This window comes from Oncorhynchus masou, chromosome 6, assembly GCF_036934945.1.
Source record: "Oncorhynchus masou masou isolate Uvic2021 chromosome 6, UVic_Omas_1.1, whole genome shotgun sequence".
Taxonomy (NCBI): Eukaryota; Metazoa; Chordata; class Actinopteri; order Salmoniformes; family Salmonidae; genus Oncorhynchus; species Oncorhynchus masou.
The window spans coordinates 23,045,617-23,063,912 of NC_088217.1; the positions used below are offsets into that span (position 1 = coordinate 23,045,617).

At 44.3% G+C, this 18,296-nt stretch overlaps 1 protein-coding gene across 7 annotated transcripts in view; it reads left to right on the forward strand.

Moving 5' to 3' along the window:
• The window catches only part of LOC135541646 (neurofascin-like), a 68,899-nt gene that overhangs the window by 37,268 nt on the left and 13,335 nt on the right, over positions 1–18,296 (forward strand). For 2 of the 7 annotated variants that reach the window (XM_064967960.1, XM_064967961.1), the window contains 4 exons: positions 3,254–3,379; positions 6,671–6,817; positions 7,843–7,974; positions 13,463–13,532. In XM_064967960.1, the coding sequence (XP_064824032.1) occupies positions 3,254–3,379; positions 6,671–6,817; positions 7,843–7,974; positions 13,463–13,532 (475 nt within the window). Of the gene's footprint in view, positions 1–411; positions 430–1,855; positions 2,067–2,327; positions 2,736–3,253; positions 3,380–6,670; positions 6,818–7,842; positions 7,975–8,331; positions 8,496–13,462; positions 13,533–18,296 lie in introns of those variants that run through there. The other 5 variants (XM_064967963.1, XM_064967962.1, XM_064967964.1 and 2 more) reach the window with 5 other exon arrangements.

Here is an 18,296-nt window from a genome sequence, read left to right on the forward strand (position 1 = left end):
ATCTTTTAACACTTTGTCTTTCTCTCCTTCACTTGCTGTCTCTCACTTTTCTTCCCCTCTTCTCTGTCTCCCCCTCTCTCTCACCTTTCTCCCACTCCCCCCTCACCTGTCTCCTCTTAACCTGTCTCCCCTCCCTCTCCCTTGTTTCCCCCTCCATCTCCCCTGTCTCCCCCGCCTCATCCCTCTACCCTGTCTCCCCCTCCATCTCCCCTGTCTCCCTCTCCCTTGTCTCTGTCATCCCCTGTCTCCCTCTCCCCTGTCTACCCCTGTCTCCCTCTCCCTTGTCTCTGTCTCCCCCTGTCTCCCTCTCTCCTGTCTACCCCTGTCTCCCTCTCCCATGTCTCTCACTCCCCTGTCTCCCCCTCCCTCGCCCTCCTCTCTGTCTGTCTGTCTCTCCCTGGGTGTTAACAGAATACTTTTTCAGCTCAGGTACTGACCACTCAGGTGCAAGTAACGGTAATCGCACAGCCCATCTGTCTGTCTATCTGCCTTACTCCTCCCCGACTCTGTCTCACTCCATTTTTGAGCAATGGTGACCAGCTCAAATTAGTGACCATGTCATCTTTGCATTTCCGTACATGCAAAGATGGCCATATCATGGGTTTCTTCTCCCCCTACTGATGACAGTAGTACAGACCCAGGCACTTTCTATCCTCAAAAAGGGGTGAATTACTTTTACGCTGTAGGAAACAAACAAAACAAATTAGGGGGTAACTTTGAGATCTGTCAAGGGTTAAACCGTGAGTTCTCTTCAAACAATTAAAGCGATTTGAAATGTCAATCAGTAGATGTATTTAATAGAACAATTAGTAAGCAGCCATAAGGGTTGACATTGTCATCTAAATAAATGAACAATTCATCTTGACGGAGAGCTTTGTACTGTGATCAGACAAAGTTCTCTGTACTGGACGGAACTGCACTCTAACAAACACTGGCTTCCCCTCTGTCCTCCGTCTGTCTGTCCTCCGTCTGTCTGTCTGTGATGTCTCTCTATCTGTCACTATATCTGTTGGTGTATCTGTGCGTCGCTGTGTGCTTTCAGGGATTGAACAAGGGTCCTATTTGATCTTGATCATAGAACCTACAGGTTGTGGTCAGTTGTAACACTCTAATGTACACTGTAAAGGTAAAGGAATGAGTTTTTAAGCAACTAATGTCACAGTCTCTGCTTCAACCTTCAGTATTTTCAGCAAAGTTGAACATGAATTGGACATGTATTTCTATCTTCTATCCTAGTTGTGTGTAGTCCTGATGTACTGTAAGTCCAGGTCAGGACCCCCTGTAGTGTAGTCAGTGTCAACATTCTGCTCTTTCTGAGGTTTGAACTTTGAACCCAATCCCTGATGGCACACATTTCAATTTGGTGGGAAATGTCTCTAGTCTCTGCCTTTTGACTGACAAAGCCTGGGATTGGCACAGATTTTAGATTTGACATGGCTATGTGATCTCTGGCTGGCTGTTGAGTGTTACCTGGGCAACAAGGGTTCTTGAGCACCTGCCTGTACTGATACCTTATTTTACTCTTCTTCCTCTTCTTCTCTCATGGCTGGCTCTCTCTAGCATGCTGCTTGTCATGTCTGACCTGGGGGAGTTTGGAACTATGCATGGGGGAGGGAGGAGGGAGGGATGCAGTTCAACAAGCATATACGTTCATCTGCTCTCTAGTGGGATCCTCCAAATGGAGATGTTCATCCACTACAAGGTAAAAAGAAGCCTCTGTTCACTGCCCCCCCCTCTGTTCACTGTAGATACTGTGATGATGATGTTCAAAATGGCTTCCAAAGAAAATAAGGCTCCTTTGTAATAACAGTAGAAATCTAAATATGGATTTCCCATAACTTCCTGTTTATTCTAGAAGAAAATCCACACACCAAAGAGCTGCTCTGTTTCTTGGTTTGGGCCAGGATGGAGATAAGGTGTGTCATAGCATCAGTTGGCCACTTGGGGGCACTGATATTCCATTTAAGACCCTCATCATGGGTTGTGTGATGAGTAAATGATTTAAGAATACCTAGTCCCAGATAAATCCTTACTGTTGTATTTACCCACACAATAAAACATGTACTTCATTATTAACTTCTAATGCTTCAAAGGACAATTATCTATAAAAAAAACAGTATATTTCTGTTTACCTCTTTTTGTTCATTGGACTGTTGCCTTTTCCTTATTTCTGCACCAGTCAACAGTGCTGGTTCTGGGAAATTCCATATCACCTTTCTGCTCATTGTTTCATTGACTTTCTCTCTGTGTCTCTATTGGTGTGTGTGATTACCTGTGATTTCCTGCTTTTGTCTTTAACCCTGTGCTCTCTTCCCATTGCCCTGTAGTCGAGCCTACAGACGTCTCCATGTCTACAACTGTCCCACCTCCTCCTCCTCCCACTACTACCGCTGCTACTACAACCATTAGTACTACTACCACTACTACTACTACTACTCCTACTACTACCACAACTGTTACTGCTTCTACTACCACTACCACTCCTGTGTTGGTCACCAGCACCAAGCAAGCAGATACAAATGTGTTGGGTACATACAGTAGGCCTATCTGTTGTTTACTTTTAGTTCAGTCATTTTCTTCCATGGCAGTGTAGATAAAATAGATTGACAATGGATGCCACCTTTAAAGAGACATTTTAAAGGTGTGTTGTGTTATTTGTATATCTTCCCCAAGATTCAAGTGATAAATGAATATGCTTTAATTTGAAGCATTTTGATTGGATACTGTCTCCTGACCAGGAAGGAAGCATTTGGAGGAACTGGCTGCATTCCAATACCACTTCATTGCCTTGTCATATCTCCTTGGAAATAGGTTACAGGAAATCAAGTCACTTTAAAGTATTGGAAAGTAACCATTAACTCAACGCTGTTCGGTCAGGCTGTGAGAATCCAACGTATAAATATGAACAGTTCGAGGGTGTTTGTGGGCCGTTCACTTTGTTCAATGCCGTGTTCCTATTAAGGGGATACCTGGACCACTGGGAACCTCCATTACAAATCAGGACTAGAAGGGTTAAGGCATTAACTGTGGAGTGGATACCACCAGAAGTGGTAGGACATCAACGTTGACACTCCTTAAAGGTGTTCAAATATAACACTGGTCCAATCCACTGTTTATAGGGCAACCCGAAATCTAACCCTAACCCTAGAACCATTGTGTGATTGCAACCCTGCGGGTGTGGCTGTTGTAACACGCCCTTCTCTGCTCCATCTTTCCCTTGACACCACCCTGACCCCGCCCTGCCCTCTTGTAGGCATGGCTCCTGGGAGGGTGATCTGGAACCTAACGGTGAAGCCTAACAGTAACTACGCTAACGTCAGCTGGAACCACAACTTCCCGATCGGCAGCAGCGAGTTCCAGCTAGAGTTCACACTGGACGGTAAGATCCACACCCAGTTTGTGTCAGAGCTTAGGCTGGACAATAAGAAAAGACCCAGAGTGTGTCAGCTCTTAGGCTGGAAAATAAGAAAAGACACAGAGTTTGTGTCAGAGCTTCTGGATGGTAAGAAAATAACCAGAGTTTGTGCCATTGCAACAGTCAAACTAAATCAAGCCCAGCTCAAGTATTTGAAAGGATTTTACATATGTATTTAACCCAAGTTTATCGTATCAAAACTACAGTTCAAAACCCATCCTAGGAAGAAATGTCAATAGTGAAGTCAGTTTTCAGACTGTCTATCTCTGCAGAGATACTAGGCTTTCTGAAAGGAATTGTGCATTCCTGGCATTCCTGGGGCAGGGACATACACCAAACTGACTTTATTAAAGAAATCCAGTCCAATTCATGACAGCCCTTCACTCTAGTAGAGAAATGAGGCTTTTATTTGGAGGCGAGTCATGCAACATTCTCATTTCTATTCACAAAACTCCCAGGGAATATCTGAGGTGAAACTCTCAACTCTCATTTCATTTTGCTTCAGCAGAGCCGAGTTCAATTGCCTATATAAGTCAGATTATGATCTGTATAGCTGTAGATAGAGTGAAATATATAATATATTCTGTGGGATTTCCATTTAAATAATAACTGTGTTATTTTATAGCAGCCCCAGTTTTTATTGTACTTTGATTGGAGGTTTTGAGTTTCTGTTTTCTTAAAAAATCCCTTTGTTGGATTTGCCTTTCATTGTGCCCGTGTTCATTTTCTCTCTCCGGTTCGAACAGAAGTTCCTTTCAGAAAGTATTTTGTGAGGATGAGGGAGAAATTAAGAGAGATCTTAGTCAGTACTTTGAAAGAGGAAATCGTGAAAGGAGAGAGCTAGAGAGAGAAACCCAGGGATGGGGTGATGTTCTCACACAACTATGAAGAACTTGTAACTGTATATTATTTATAAGTTCTTATAACTGTATATTATTTATATGTTCTTATAACTGCATATTGTTTATCAGCATTTTCTAATTATATCAATGACATAGTTATAATGCACAAAATCCCAAACTCTCTCCCTGTCTCCGACTGTTAAGTGAGATGAGAGAGAGAGAACCGTCTAGAATTCAGTTTTATTTTACTGGAGGGAAATACACAGTTTAATGAAAACATTCCTTAAATATATGCTACTTACTACAGTATACTGTTGGTACAGTGATGTCAGTATATGTGTGTGTTCAATCATCCTGAGTGAAAAGAGAAGATGTTTGGGTGATGTTCACAGGAGCTGAGCATGTGCACACATTGATCTGTTTTCCACTGTATCAATGACATAGTTCTAACACACAAGATACCTAACTCTCTCCCTCTTTCCTGCTCTTTGTCCATTTCTCTGTTTGGAAATGTGTCTTTGTATTGTTCATACGCATAGTGTATTATGATGTCCTAACTCCCCATACTGTGCAGTGTGCATACTTCATGGCTACTACCCAGTATCATGCTGCTGCTTCACCTGTCTGGCTGGTTGGATGCCTGTCTGGCTGGCTGTGTGTCTGGCTAGCTGGCTGTGTGTCTGGCTGGCTGGCTGGCTGGCTGGCTGGCTGTGTGTCTGTCTGTCTGTGTGTCTGGCTGTGTGTCTGGCTGTGTGTCTGTCTGTGTGTCTGGCTGTGTGTCTGGCTGTGTGTCTGTCTGTCTGTGTGTCTGGCTGTGTGTCTGGCTGTGTGTCTGTCTGTGTGTCTGTCTGTGTGTCTGGCTGTGTGTCTGGCTGTGTGTCTGGCTGTGTGTCTGTCTGTGTGTCTGGCTGTGTGTCTGTCTGTGTGTCTGGCTGTGTGTCTGGCTGGCTGGCTGGCTGGCTGGCTGGCTGTGTCTGGCTGGCTGCATGTCTGTGTGTGTGGCTGGCTGTGTGTCTGGCTGGCTGGCTGTGTGTCTGGCTGGCTGGCTGTGTGTCTGGCTGTGTGTCTGGCTGGCTGCGTGCCTGTGTGTCTGGCTGGCTGTGTGTCTATCTGGCTGGCTGTGTGTCTGTGTTTCTGGCTGGCTGGCTGGCTGTGTGTCTGTCAGCCTGGCTGTGTGTCTGTCAGCCTGGCTGTCTGGCTGTTTGTCTGTCTGTGTGTCTGGCTGTATGATTGGTTGTGTGGCTTGTTTTTCTATTGACTGTTTAGAGTAAGAGTGAGGGGAAGGGAGGATGTTGTCTTTCTTCACACACATTTTACATGGGCATTTTAGTCATTAGCTTCAGCTTCATGTTTTAATGGTTGTAAGGAATGTGTTTTTATATTAGTCAGACATTCTTCCCACTGATTGATTTTCACAGTGCTTCAGGTCTGTTTGTTGCCTAGTCAAGGATGCATTTTGTTTCGTATGATTTGGTTTTAGTAGCTTCAGAGGCTGCAGTGGATGTACTAAGCTTTGGAATGAATTTGGTTGATTGCTGTATGATGATTGCTATATGATGATGTCACCCTTTCAGGGGATCAAAGGTCATGTCATAGCATGGTGCACGATGTCACAGGTTTGCGTGCGCCACCAGCCATCACCAGCCCATGCCCACAGCTTGGTGATGTGATAAGGGGCACGTCTTTCCATTGAAAAGATGCCGGGTTTCGTTTTCACCATTGGTGTGTTTTTTTTATTGAGATGAGTGGAGGACTATGGGTAATTGAGACACAGTGCTTCTCTACCCTCCGACCCTTTGCTATTCCAGAATACATAGTGTTTCATAATGGTCCATTTAAATTCCACCAGTCAGGGTAATTCAACCAACTTACTGCTGCCAATTCAGCGGGAGTTTAGTTTGGTAAAACTTTGATGTCCACTGTATTATAGTAGCCTGAAGGAACACCTGCTCTCTAGCTCTACCTCTTCTCCCGCTCCACAAAAAGTCCCCTTTTTAGATGAGATTTTTCAGGAGCATTGTCCCCAGGAGAAACATGTGGTTTCACTTCCACTGAGAAGAAAATGAACCAAAAAGAATCCTCTAAAAGCCATATTTTAAAAGCTTTCTTAAAGAGCTGCAGCTCTATTCACTTTCACTCTCTAGTAATTCTATTAGCATAGCCGTATACGTGACATTGGTTTACTGATGTAGCTATTCATTTCAACGAGGTTGTTAATGAGTGGTGGATGTTGGAGGGAGGGTGTGCGTGCGTGTGCTGCATTGGTTCATTCTCAATTTACTCCAGTTGCCCACCATCTCATGGGGAAGAAACAGTCCCGCCCATGTCGCATCATTACGTGGTACTTTGTTACCATGGTAGCCTGGCCACGCCCAATGACGTAGTATGATTGGCACCTCTCTTGTGTTCCAAGGCAATGGCAGTGTGTCAAGCGTACCAGTGAACCAGCCGCCCATTAAGCTGGCGGGACTGATCGAAGGGGCCAAGTACCACCTGAGGGTGTACTCCAACGAATACCACAGCATCTCCAGCAACGTTGTCACCTTTGAGACCAGCGCAGGTGAGTCTCCACCTGCCAGGTGAGTAGGGATGGTACATGGCCTGATCAGGTCATGTCAGATAGCCTGGGGGCCAGTCTGTCTGCATCAGCCCAGTCTAGGAGACTATAGCAGGCTCATGCAGAGACATGACAGCACCCAGGCTACAGAGACCCCATGGATACCCCAGTTCCCTAACAATGAGGTCTGTTGGGTCAGATCACAAGGCTCGGAGTTGATATAGCTCCAAGGAGTTGGTATTGAAGTGAAGTTATTCAACTGTAGTGTAGAGGGACTGTTTTGTTTCTGTTCTTTAGAATTGGTAGTTCTGAACTTCGTGGAATATCGATTTAGCTGTTTGTGATGTCTTGATTTTCCATAGGAGTATTCCATGTGGTAAGAATAATCCAATGAAAGGTAATGTGTGATAGGCTCATGAGTAAACAAGTCATATACAATGGATCTGATACTTTGACCTGTACTTTACTTTTCTATCTTTGCTTTGTTCTGAGCAAATTCACTTTTCCAATGTCACACTTCTCTGGCACTGCTGTTACTTGGTTAGTAATTATAAGCTATTAATGTTGTTTTTTCCTCCTATTTATGCCTGCATTGTGTTACAGAAGTGTTTCAATAAAGTAGCTTATTTTACAGTTAGAAGACTGGTGTCAAATAACAATACTTTTGTGGTTGGTTGCTTTTAAAATGAGCTGTGCATGATATTTTGTTCCTTCTGCTAAAGTACCTAGGGTTTTTGTTCAAATTGACCGAACTGAATGAATAATTTGTTATACAGATAGATTTACTGGGATACCATCTAGAGTTATAGCTCTATGTTGAGGGAATACTAGAATGCTCTTGATGATGGTTTGGGTTGTCATACTTGGTGTATCTTGATTTGAACATCCTTGGATGAGGACAGATTGCCGGATGTATTTCCAGTGACTCATTTGGTGCAAAACAGACTCTTATTATTTTTCTTCCTCTCTCTGTGTGTTTCATCCATCTCTCTGTGTGTGTGTGTGTCAATGTTTTTGCCTGCTGACAGCCTACATTAAAGACCAGGTGGACATTGCTACCCAGGGCTGGTTTATCGGGCTGATGTGTGCCATCGCTCTCATCATCCTCATCCTCCTCATCGTCTGCTTCATCAAGAGGAGTCGCGGAGGAAAATATCCAGGTAATGGTTAAAGGCCCGGTGCAGTCAAAAATGTGATTTCCTGTGTTTTATACACTGAACAAAAATATCAATTAAACATTGAACAAGTGTTGGTACCATGTTTAATGAGCTGAAATAAACCTGTCTTTCAAATGAATTTCTTAAAAATCCAAATAATCATTGTAAAGGGTTTAAACACTGTTTCCCATGCTTGTTCAATGAACCTTAAACAATCAATGAACATGCACCTGTGGAACAATCGTTAAGACACTAACAGCTATGAAAACTTAGGACACGAAAGAGACATTTCTACTGAGTCTGAAAAACACCAAAATAAAGATGCCAGGGTCCCTACTAATCTTCGTGAACATGCCTTAGGCATGCTGCAAGGAGGCATGAGGACTGCAGATTCCTCACGAGGACTGCAGATAAATTGCAATGTCCGTTACTGTGAGACGCCTAAGACAGCGCTACAGGGAGACAGGACGGACAGCTGATTGTCCTCGCCATGGCAGACCACATGTAACAACACCTGCACAGGATCAGTATCACACCTGCAGGACAGGTACAGGAAGGCAACAACAACTGTGTCGTGACGTTGGCCTGTTGGGGGAGGTTTATGACCCCTGTAATGGTTTTCTGGGGAAGAGGCGGACCAAAATGCAGAGTGGTTAGTTTTGTGCATCTTTAATAAAGATGAAAGTACAACAATCTACAAAACAAGAAACATGAAAAAACAAAACAGTCCTATCTGGTGCCACAAACACAAAGACAGGAACAATCACCCACAAAACCCAACACAAAACAGGCTACCTAAATATGGTTCCCAATCAGAGACAATGACTAACACCTGCCTCTGATTGAGAACCATATCAGGCCAAACATAGAAATAGACAAACCAGACACACAACGTAGAATGCCCATCCAGCTTACGTCCTGACCAACACTAAAACAAGGAAAACACACACGAACGATGGTCAGAACGTGACAACCCCCATAAAAACATTTCCCCTTTTCTCTCTCTCTACTCTATAGAGTTGACTCATGTAAAGCCTTTGTAACATAGAGTCTGGTAACATCGAAAGGGGGGAAACGGAACCATATTTCGGTAATCCAAACAGTTGAAAATATGTGTTGGTACCTAATGAATATGATCTCAGATCCGTTGTTGTCTGATGACAGGATGACATAAATTGTATCTTGGAAAGTCGACACATTCTAGTTATCAGATTCACATGGAATTGTTGTGCAATTTAAATGTTTGAATATGAAACTATTTGTGAAAAGATTAAATGTAATTTTAGCTTCTTAAATGAGAGAACGGTTTGTCATAGAGAAACTCTGCTCACTCAGAGGACCCGCCCAAGTGAACAGACTTTGGTTCTAAACTATGAAACACGCCCTTCTTTCACCACTATATAAACCCGTTGACGAAAATTCAACTTTCTGTTCCACGGACGTGAGGATGACGGTCCTACGAAATTAGCATCTTGTTCGATGTGAAGGTGCCGATCGACACGCCGAAAGGATACATTTCGACTATACCAGCCAGAATATAGCACAAGCTTAAAAGTATGGCAACTTAGTTTGAACTTTGAACTCTTATTCACTCCATTGAGTTAGCAGCAGCCGCTGTAAACGTGGGCTCGGAAAGGACTGACTATTTACCCAGTCTAACACAAACAACGACGCTACACCGTATCCAGTTTACCAACAGAGAGATTCTTCAGAGTACAAGAGATCCCTGCTGGGCAACCCGGCCTTTCATCTACGACCAACCATTTCAAGAGCAGCTCAGAGTAAATATTCATTGCATTTTCCTTTTCCAAATGGGCGGTTATTTAGAATGCATTCAGATACTGTATTTAAGATAGCATAGCTGCCTACGGCCCGATAGAGACACAAAATATTTTTTGTTCCTCAGTCTTCCCGCTCTTTCATTCAAAACCCAACCCCCTTTCTTTGTGGAAGACGTTTTCCTTTATGACATCATTTATAATCAATGTATAATCCATTCTGTGTAGATGTAATTCTGTGTGATTATTTAGGTATTTAGTAAATAAATAATTAAACTAGATTTTGTATTGCTGATTCAACTTGTTAGCCAGGGTTTGTGAAGATAACCAAGAATTTACAACTTTCAGATGAGACTGAATAAAGTGACGAATAAATATTGACTGCTACTGATGTAAAAGATTACTAGGTCTTTAAGAATTTATTCGGAAGATAACAGCTCTATAAACATTATTTTGTGGTGCCCCGACTTTCTAGTTAATTACATTTACCTGATTAGCTTAATCAGGTGATATTAATTACAGAGAAATTATTTTATAGAATAGCATGTCATATCACTTAATCCGGCATAGCCAAAGACACAACAACTGCCCGAGTTACACCAGGAACACACAATCCCTCCATCAGTGTTCAGACTGGCCACAATTGGCTGAGAGAGGCTGGACTGAGGGCTTGTAGGCCTGTTGTAAGGCAGGTCCTCACCAGACATCACCGGCAACAATGTCACCTATGGGCACAAACCCACCTTCACTGGGCCAGACAGGACTATCAAAAAGTGCTCTTCACTGACAAGTCACGGTTTTGTCTCACCAGGGGTGATGGTCGGATTTGCATTTATCGTCGAAGGAATGAGCGTTACACCGAGGCCTGTACTCTGGAGCGGGATTGATTTGGAGGTGGAGGGTCCGTCATGGTCTGGGGCGGTGTGTCACAGCATCATCGGACTGAGCTTGTTGTCATTGCAAGCAATCTCAATGCTGTGCACTACAGGGAAGACATCCTCCTCCCTCATGTGGTACCCTTCCTGTAGGTTCATCCTGACATGATCCTCCAGCATGACAAGGCCATCAGCCATATTGTTCGTTCTGTGCACGATTTCCTGCAAGACAGGAATGTCAGTGGTCTGCCATGGCCAGCGAAGAGCCCAGATCTCAATCCCATTGAGCCCATCTGGGACCTGTTGGATCGGAGGGTGAGGGCTAGGGCCTTTCCCCCCAGAAATGTTCAGGAACTTGCAGGTGCCTTGGTGGAAGAGTGGGGTAACATCTCACAGCAAGAACTGGCAAATCTGGTGCAGTCCATGAGAAGGAGATATACTGCAGTACCTAATGCAGCTGGTGACCACACCAGATACTGACTGTTACTTTTAATTCCCCCCCCCCCTTAGTCCAGGGACACATTGTTCCATTTCTTTTAGTCACATGTCTGTGGAACTTGTTCAGGTTGTCTCAGTTGTTGAATCTTGTCATGGTCATAAAAATATGTACACATGTTAAGTTTGCTGAAAATAAACGCAGTTGACAGTGAAAGGACATTTATTTCTTTGCTGAGTATAAAAGATACCAGAAATTTTCCATACGCACAAAAAGCTTATTTCTCTCAAATTTGGTGCGCAAATGTGTTTACATCCCTGTTGGTAAGCATATCTCCTTTGCCGAGATAATCCATCCACCTGACAGGTGTGGCATATCAAGAAGCTGATTAAACAGCATGATCATCACACAGGTACACCTTGTGCTGGTGACCCTAAAAGGCCACACATGCAGTTTTGAGACATCTAAGTTTTGTCACATAACACATTGCAACAGATGTCTCAAGTTTTGAGGGAGCGTGCAATTGGCATGCTGACTGCAGGAATGTCCACCAGAGCTGTTGCCAGAGAATTGAATGTTTATTTCTCTAATATAAGCCCCCTCCAATGTCGTTTTAGATAATTTGGCAGTAAGTCCAACCGGCTTCACAACTGCAAACCACGTGTAACCAAGCCAGCCCAGGACCTCCACATCTCCTTCACATGTGGATTTGTCTGAGACCAGCCACTCGGACAGCTTAATGAAACTGTGGGTTTGCACAACTGAATAATTTCAGCACAAACTGTCAGAAACCGTCTCAGGGAAGCTCATCTGCGTACTTGTCATCTTCACCAGGGTCTTGACCTAACTGCAGTTCGACGTTGTAACCGACTTCAGTGGGCAAATGCTCACCTTCGATGACCTCTGTCATGCTGGAGAAGTGTGCTCTTCATGGATGAATCCCGCTTTCAACTGTACCGGGCAGATGGCAGACCGTGACGAGATCCTGAGGCCCATTGTCATGCCATTCACCATCATCATGTTTCAGCATGAAATGCACGTCTGTACGACAGCGTGTTCCAGTTCCCGCCAATATCCAGCAACTTCGCACAGCCATTGAAGAGGAGTGGGACGACATATCACAAGCCACAATCAACAGCCTGATCAACTCTATGTGAAGGAGATGTGTCGCGCTGCATGGTTGGATACGGACTGGTTTTCTGATCCACGGCCCTCCCTTTTCTTTGTAGGTATCTGTGACAAACAGATGCAGATCTGTATTCCTAGTCATGTAATGCATTTGTTTCAAATGACTGATTTCATTATATGAACTGTAACTCTTAGAAATACATCTTAGAAATATTTGTGTTCAGTGTGTATAGATTTCCACGCTATGAGGTTGGAATAATACTGTGAAATTGTGAAAATGATGATAATGCTCTTCTACTGTAAGAGCTGTTTGAAAAGAAGACCTTTTCAGCCTGTTTTGGTGGTATGGAGACTTGACATCACCAGGCAGTAAATTAGTTAGTAAACCGATAGACAGGCTGGTTGTTTAGCAACACAACCGACGCATGTGCAACTATTGGGCAAAACAGATGGGTTGGCTTAGATTGTTTGACAAGATGTAAACTTTATTTCATCTCCAATGTTTATTGAAAACATAAAGATGTTGTCTCAGTTGTTGGTTAACTCACTAGCGAATTTAGTCATTAGCATTGACATGAAATCTGTCAAAACACAAAACAAGACAGGGTATCAAGAAGAAGATGAAACTAGCTGAAACGAGTCACTTACAATTCCCTACATTGCAGTTTCTTGTCATTGTTGGTAGATATCTGGCCATCTAAAATCACAGCAACTCTCGAACCCCATTGAAGAGTGCACATCATTTTCATAACATAATCAGCTAAACCATCTATAAGAAAGACAGTTCCAAACCTCTCTGCCAATAACAGCTCATTTTCAGTTGCCCCCCTCCACTCTGACCACTCCCATACAGCCCTAGCAAAGTTCTTGCTTGAGAAATTGCTCCTTGCTAAGAAGCAATTTTTTCAATTTTTGACTATTTCAATTGAAATCAATCATTGTAACGTCCTTAATTGTGAGCCAGAAATGATTTGGTATTGAGATAAAAATGGCTGCATTGAACCTTTAACACAAGGTGGTCCAGTATCCAAGTAAGGCTTAACACAGGGGGGTCAAAACTAATCTAGTAACTAGTAACCATGTAAGGGTATACTAGACAGGGTCAAGTATTAGGTTAAGGGTTAACACATTGAGGGCATTTGGGAGCAGGAAAAGACGGTGGGGGTTGAAATACCCAGGTAGGGGTTAGAACGAGGGCAAGTGTCCAGTTAAGGCACAAGATGGTGGCACGTTCAGTATAATCATGTACCTCCATTTGTTTTATCACTATTCAGTACGAGATAAAAAAGATCTCCCTCTGGAGGGAATGGATCAGAAGGGAGAGGATGGATCATTTGACTACCAGTAAGTATTTCTCTTGAATATTACATATCTCTGGCCTACACATCTCTGGAACAATTGCCAGTCAGTGAATGATCTATATATGCAGAGGTTCTATTGCAAAACATTAGTAATCATGGCTAGATATGACTGTGTATCATCTAGGATTATACAGAGGAGGATGTGGTAGTTTGTCTTGTTTGCTTTATTATGGAAGTGTCATTGTGATTATCATGTGTGGTATTCAGGCTTAGGATCATGTTTAGTAGTGTTTATCTGCAACTACTTAGGCATCAGGAATGAGGGACAGGGACAATTACTTTGGCCTTGTAATATTTGGGAATGCTATTAAGACGATCGAGACGAGCTACAGTAAACATGAGTTATTATGTCTTAGGTCTGGTAGTGCATGTTTGCAGTATGTATTTGTTAGTTAGTGATTGTCTTTTGCTCCTTCCAGGTCTCACTGATCTCCAGTCATTCTTCTCTGTGAGGAATGAGAATCTTTCCATCATTACTGTTTAATTAACCCTCTAACTTAACTGTCAAATCAGCACTAACACACTCCAACTGGTTTATTCATTCTAATCATCGTGGTCCTACTTTATATTGAAATGGTGCTAATAACCAGTGTCCTTACATGGTACAGTAGTTACATAGGCAGACACATTGTACTTTATGTACACGCTTAAAAGTTTAGCGACTGTTGATTATCATATTAGCCTCCGCAGGGAGTCTTTAGAACTTCAGAAGAAGAGGAAGGCAGCATCGTATTAGTGGAAACCAAGACTGTTCTCAGGGCAAGCCTGGTGTAGCTAGATTGGGGCGTCAGGGTAGCCTAGTGGTTAGAGCGTTGGCCATCATTGAAAATAAGAATTTGTTCTTAACTGACTTGCCTGGTTAAATAAAGGTAAAATAAAATTAAAATAAAATATGTTCGAGTCACGTCGGGGATGCCCTAACCCTAATCCTAACCCTTTTCCTAACCTTAACTTAATTCTCCTAACCTGACACGTTAATTGTCCTAAACTGCTACAAAAAGTCAGTAATGCTAGTTAAAACTGGCAGACTTGCCATGAGAATAGTCTTGGTTTCCACTAATGCGATACAGCAAGATGAAGTGCCCCTGTACTCTGTCCCCTATAACCCCACACAACCAGTAACCCAAACACCTAATTGTTCTTATAAGCCACAAAGGAAACATGGCACATTCATTTAGCCAGACCAGTTACAATGGATTTTAAAAAATTAAAGAAATATTTAACCTTTATTTAACTAGGCAAGTCAGTTAAGAGCAAATTATTATTTACAATGACGACCTACCCCGGCCAAACCCTAACCCGGACGATGCTGGGCCAATTGTGCGCTGCCCTATGGGATTAGGAATGTATATTTAGAGTAATTTGAAGAGATTTTATTCATTTCGCGTTTGGCTGTCAAAAGCATTCCGACCATGAAGGAAATAATTTGAACAGTGTTGTTTTCGGTGTTTGTTCTGCTTGACAGCACAGTGGTGTGGTTTTATAGTGTTAATGTAAAGGGAGATGTTCAAAGATGTTATATTATCACATATGTGTGAGGCATGTCCACAATGGAAAATCTAAGCAAGTCTGCTCTCGTCTCTAATCAATGTTTATTAATATTACCCTCTTTCCTACAGTGAAGGTCGTTGCTAAACTCACAATCTGACACACTCAATAGCACTGGGACTAATCACTCTGTCTACCCAACTCACACGTTGTGTATGTGCGTGTGTGTCTGGGCATTTCTTTGAGTGTGTGTTTTTGTGTGTGTGTGTTTTTTTGTGTAAGTGTAATTGTGTGCGTGAGTCTGTGTGAGTGTGTGTGAGTTTGTGCGTCCGTGCGTACACGCATGTGTGTGTGTGTGTGTGTGTAGCCTCTGGATCTCATTTTGTGTGCTTGTGTGTCACCTGGAGGATGTATCTCCTTCCTTCCTTCCCTCTCTCTCTTTACCCACTCTACTATCCTATCTCCTCCCTCTCTTCTCCATGCTGAAATGGTCGTCTGTCCCTGACAGGAATGAAAATGAGAACGAAAAGGAGAACAGGTACTTTGGTTTCGGCACGGCATCCACCTCCCGGCCTGCGCATGTCAGAGACAGATACTGAACTCCCCTTCAGACTGAGGGCTTGGGGGTGAGATTGGGGGATGAGGAGGCGAGGGCTTATGGGTGAGATTGGGGGATGAGGAAACGAGGGCTTGGGGTGAGATTGGGGGATGAGGAGGCGAGGGCTTATGGGTGAAATTGGGGGATGAGGAAACGAGGGCATGGGGGTGAGATGGGGGGGATGAGGAAGTAAGGGCTTGGGGGTGAGATGGGGGGATGAGGAAGCGAGGGCATGGGGTGAGATGGGGGTATGAGGAAGTGAGGGCTTGGGGGTGAGATGGGGGGATGAGGAAGCGGGGGCTTGGGGTGAGATTGGGGGATGAAAACGCGTGGGCTTGGGGTGAGATTGGGGGATGTGGACTGAGGCAGTGACTGTGATGCTAGATCATGGTCTATGATCTACTTCACCCTCCTTCCTTTGCACTACTGTTTCTGGGGTAGAAGGGGAAGTTGGGAGATGGGGGGGTGAGGAGGGTCTAGGTGGGCATGGTACACCGGCCAATCAGAGATATCGGTTCCCGGGGGTGTCAAACATGTGATCAGGGCACAGCTGAGACTCTCTGGGTAGTGTGAACCCACAGAGAGAATTGAGAAGAGTGTTGTTTCTACACACAGCTAGAACTCCCGACAAGGCACTTCACCAATCTCTACCGAATCGCAAAAACGTATATCATATGTTGCTTACTGTTTTGGTCTATAGTCTACTTCCATAAAATGTATTACATCTGGGTCAACTATCCCTTCAATGCAGATGAGTAAATAGGACAATCTTACTTTAGGACTAAGCCATGTTAAAGATGTAGGATATGTATTTGATCACCCTGTTGCAATGCAGGACATTTTAAACTTGTAGTGTATTTGAAGTTTAAAAAGGCTTCTAAAGTTTGTAATTTCCACTTTGAAATGTCAAACTTGATTTTCCCTTAAGTAAAATGTATCAACCTCTACAAAAATGTTCATTAATTATAATCAACATCATAATTCACATTACTGATGCTGCAGGATTATTTTCCTGCTGTAGCAAACTGGCTCAAATTGAGATCCAACATCAGTATGCTTCACCAGTATGCTTCACCAGACTACAATCATAAACACTAGAGCTAAACCTAGCCCAAAGCTTACATTACATTACATTTAAGTCATTTAGCAGACGCTCTTATCCAGAGCGACTTACAAATTGGTGAATTCACCTTCTGACATCCAGTGGAACAGCCACTTTACAATAGTGCATCTAAATCATTAAGGGGGGGGGGGGGGGTGGTGAGAAGGATTACTTATCCTATCCTAGGTATTCCTTGAAGAGGTGGGGTTTCAGGTGTCTCCGGAAGGTGGTGATTGACTCCGCTGTCCTGGCGTCGTGAGGGAGTTTGTTCCACCATTGGGGGGCCAGAGCAGCGAACAGTTTTGACTGGGCTGAGCGGGAACTGTACTTCCTCAATGGTAGGGAGGCGAGCAGGCCAGAGGTGGATGAACGCAGTGCCCTTGCTTGGGTGTAGGGCCTGATCAGAGCCTGGAGGTACTGCGGTGCCGTTCCCCTCACAGCTCCGTAGGCAAGCACCATGGTCTTGTAGCGGATGCGAGCTTCAACTGGAAGCCAGTGGAGAGAGCGGAGGAGCGGGGTGACGTGAGAGAACTTGGGAAGGTTGAACACCAGACGGGCTGCGGCGTTCTGGATGAGTTGTAGGGGTTTAATGGCACAGGCAGGGAGCCCAGCCAACAGCGAGTTGCAGTAATCCAGACGGGAGATGACAAGTGCCTGGATTAGGACCTGCGCCGCTTCCTGTGTGAGGCAGGGTCGTACTCTGCGGATGTTGTAGAGCATGAACCTACAGGAACGGGCCACCGCCATGATGTTGGTTGAGAACGACAGGGTGTTGTCCAGGATCACGCCAAGGTTCTTAGCGCTCTGGGAGGAGGACACAATGGAGTTGTCAACCGTGATGGCGAGATCATGGAACGGGCAGTCCTTCCCCGGGAGGAAGAGCAGCTCCGTCTTGCCGAGGTTCAGCTTGAGGTGGTGATCCGTCATCCACACTGATATGTCTGCCAGACATGCAGAGATGCGATTCGCCACCTGGTCATCAGAAGGGGGAAAGGAGAAGATTAATTGTGTGTCGTCTGCATAGCAATGATAGGAGAGACCATGTGAGGTTGTGACAGAGCCAAGTGACTTGGTGTATAGCGAGAATAGGAGAGGGCCTAGAACAGAGCCCTGGGGGACACCAGTGGTGAGAGCGCGTGGCGAGGAGACAGATTCTCGCCACGCCACCTGGTAGGAGCGACCTGTCAGGTAGGACGCAATCCAAGCGTGGGCCGCGCCGGAGATGCCCAACTCGGAGAGGGTGGAGAGGAGGATCTGATGGTTCACAGTATCGAAGGCAGCCGATAGGTCTAGAAGGATGAGAGCAGAGGAGAGAGAGTTAGCTTTAGCAGTGCGGAGCGCCTCCGTGATGCAGAGAAGAGCAGTCTCAGTTGAATGACTAGTCTTGAAACCTGACTGATTTGGATCAAGAAGGTCATTCTGAGAGAGATAGCGGGAGAGCTGGCCAAGGACGGCACGTTCAAGAGTTTTGGAGAGAAAAGAAAGAAGGGATACTGGTCTGTAGTTGTTGACATCGGAGGGATCGAGTGTAGGTTTCTTCAGAAGGGGTGCAACTCTCG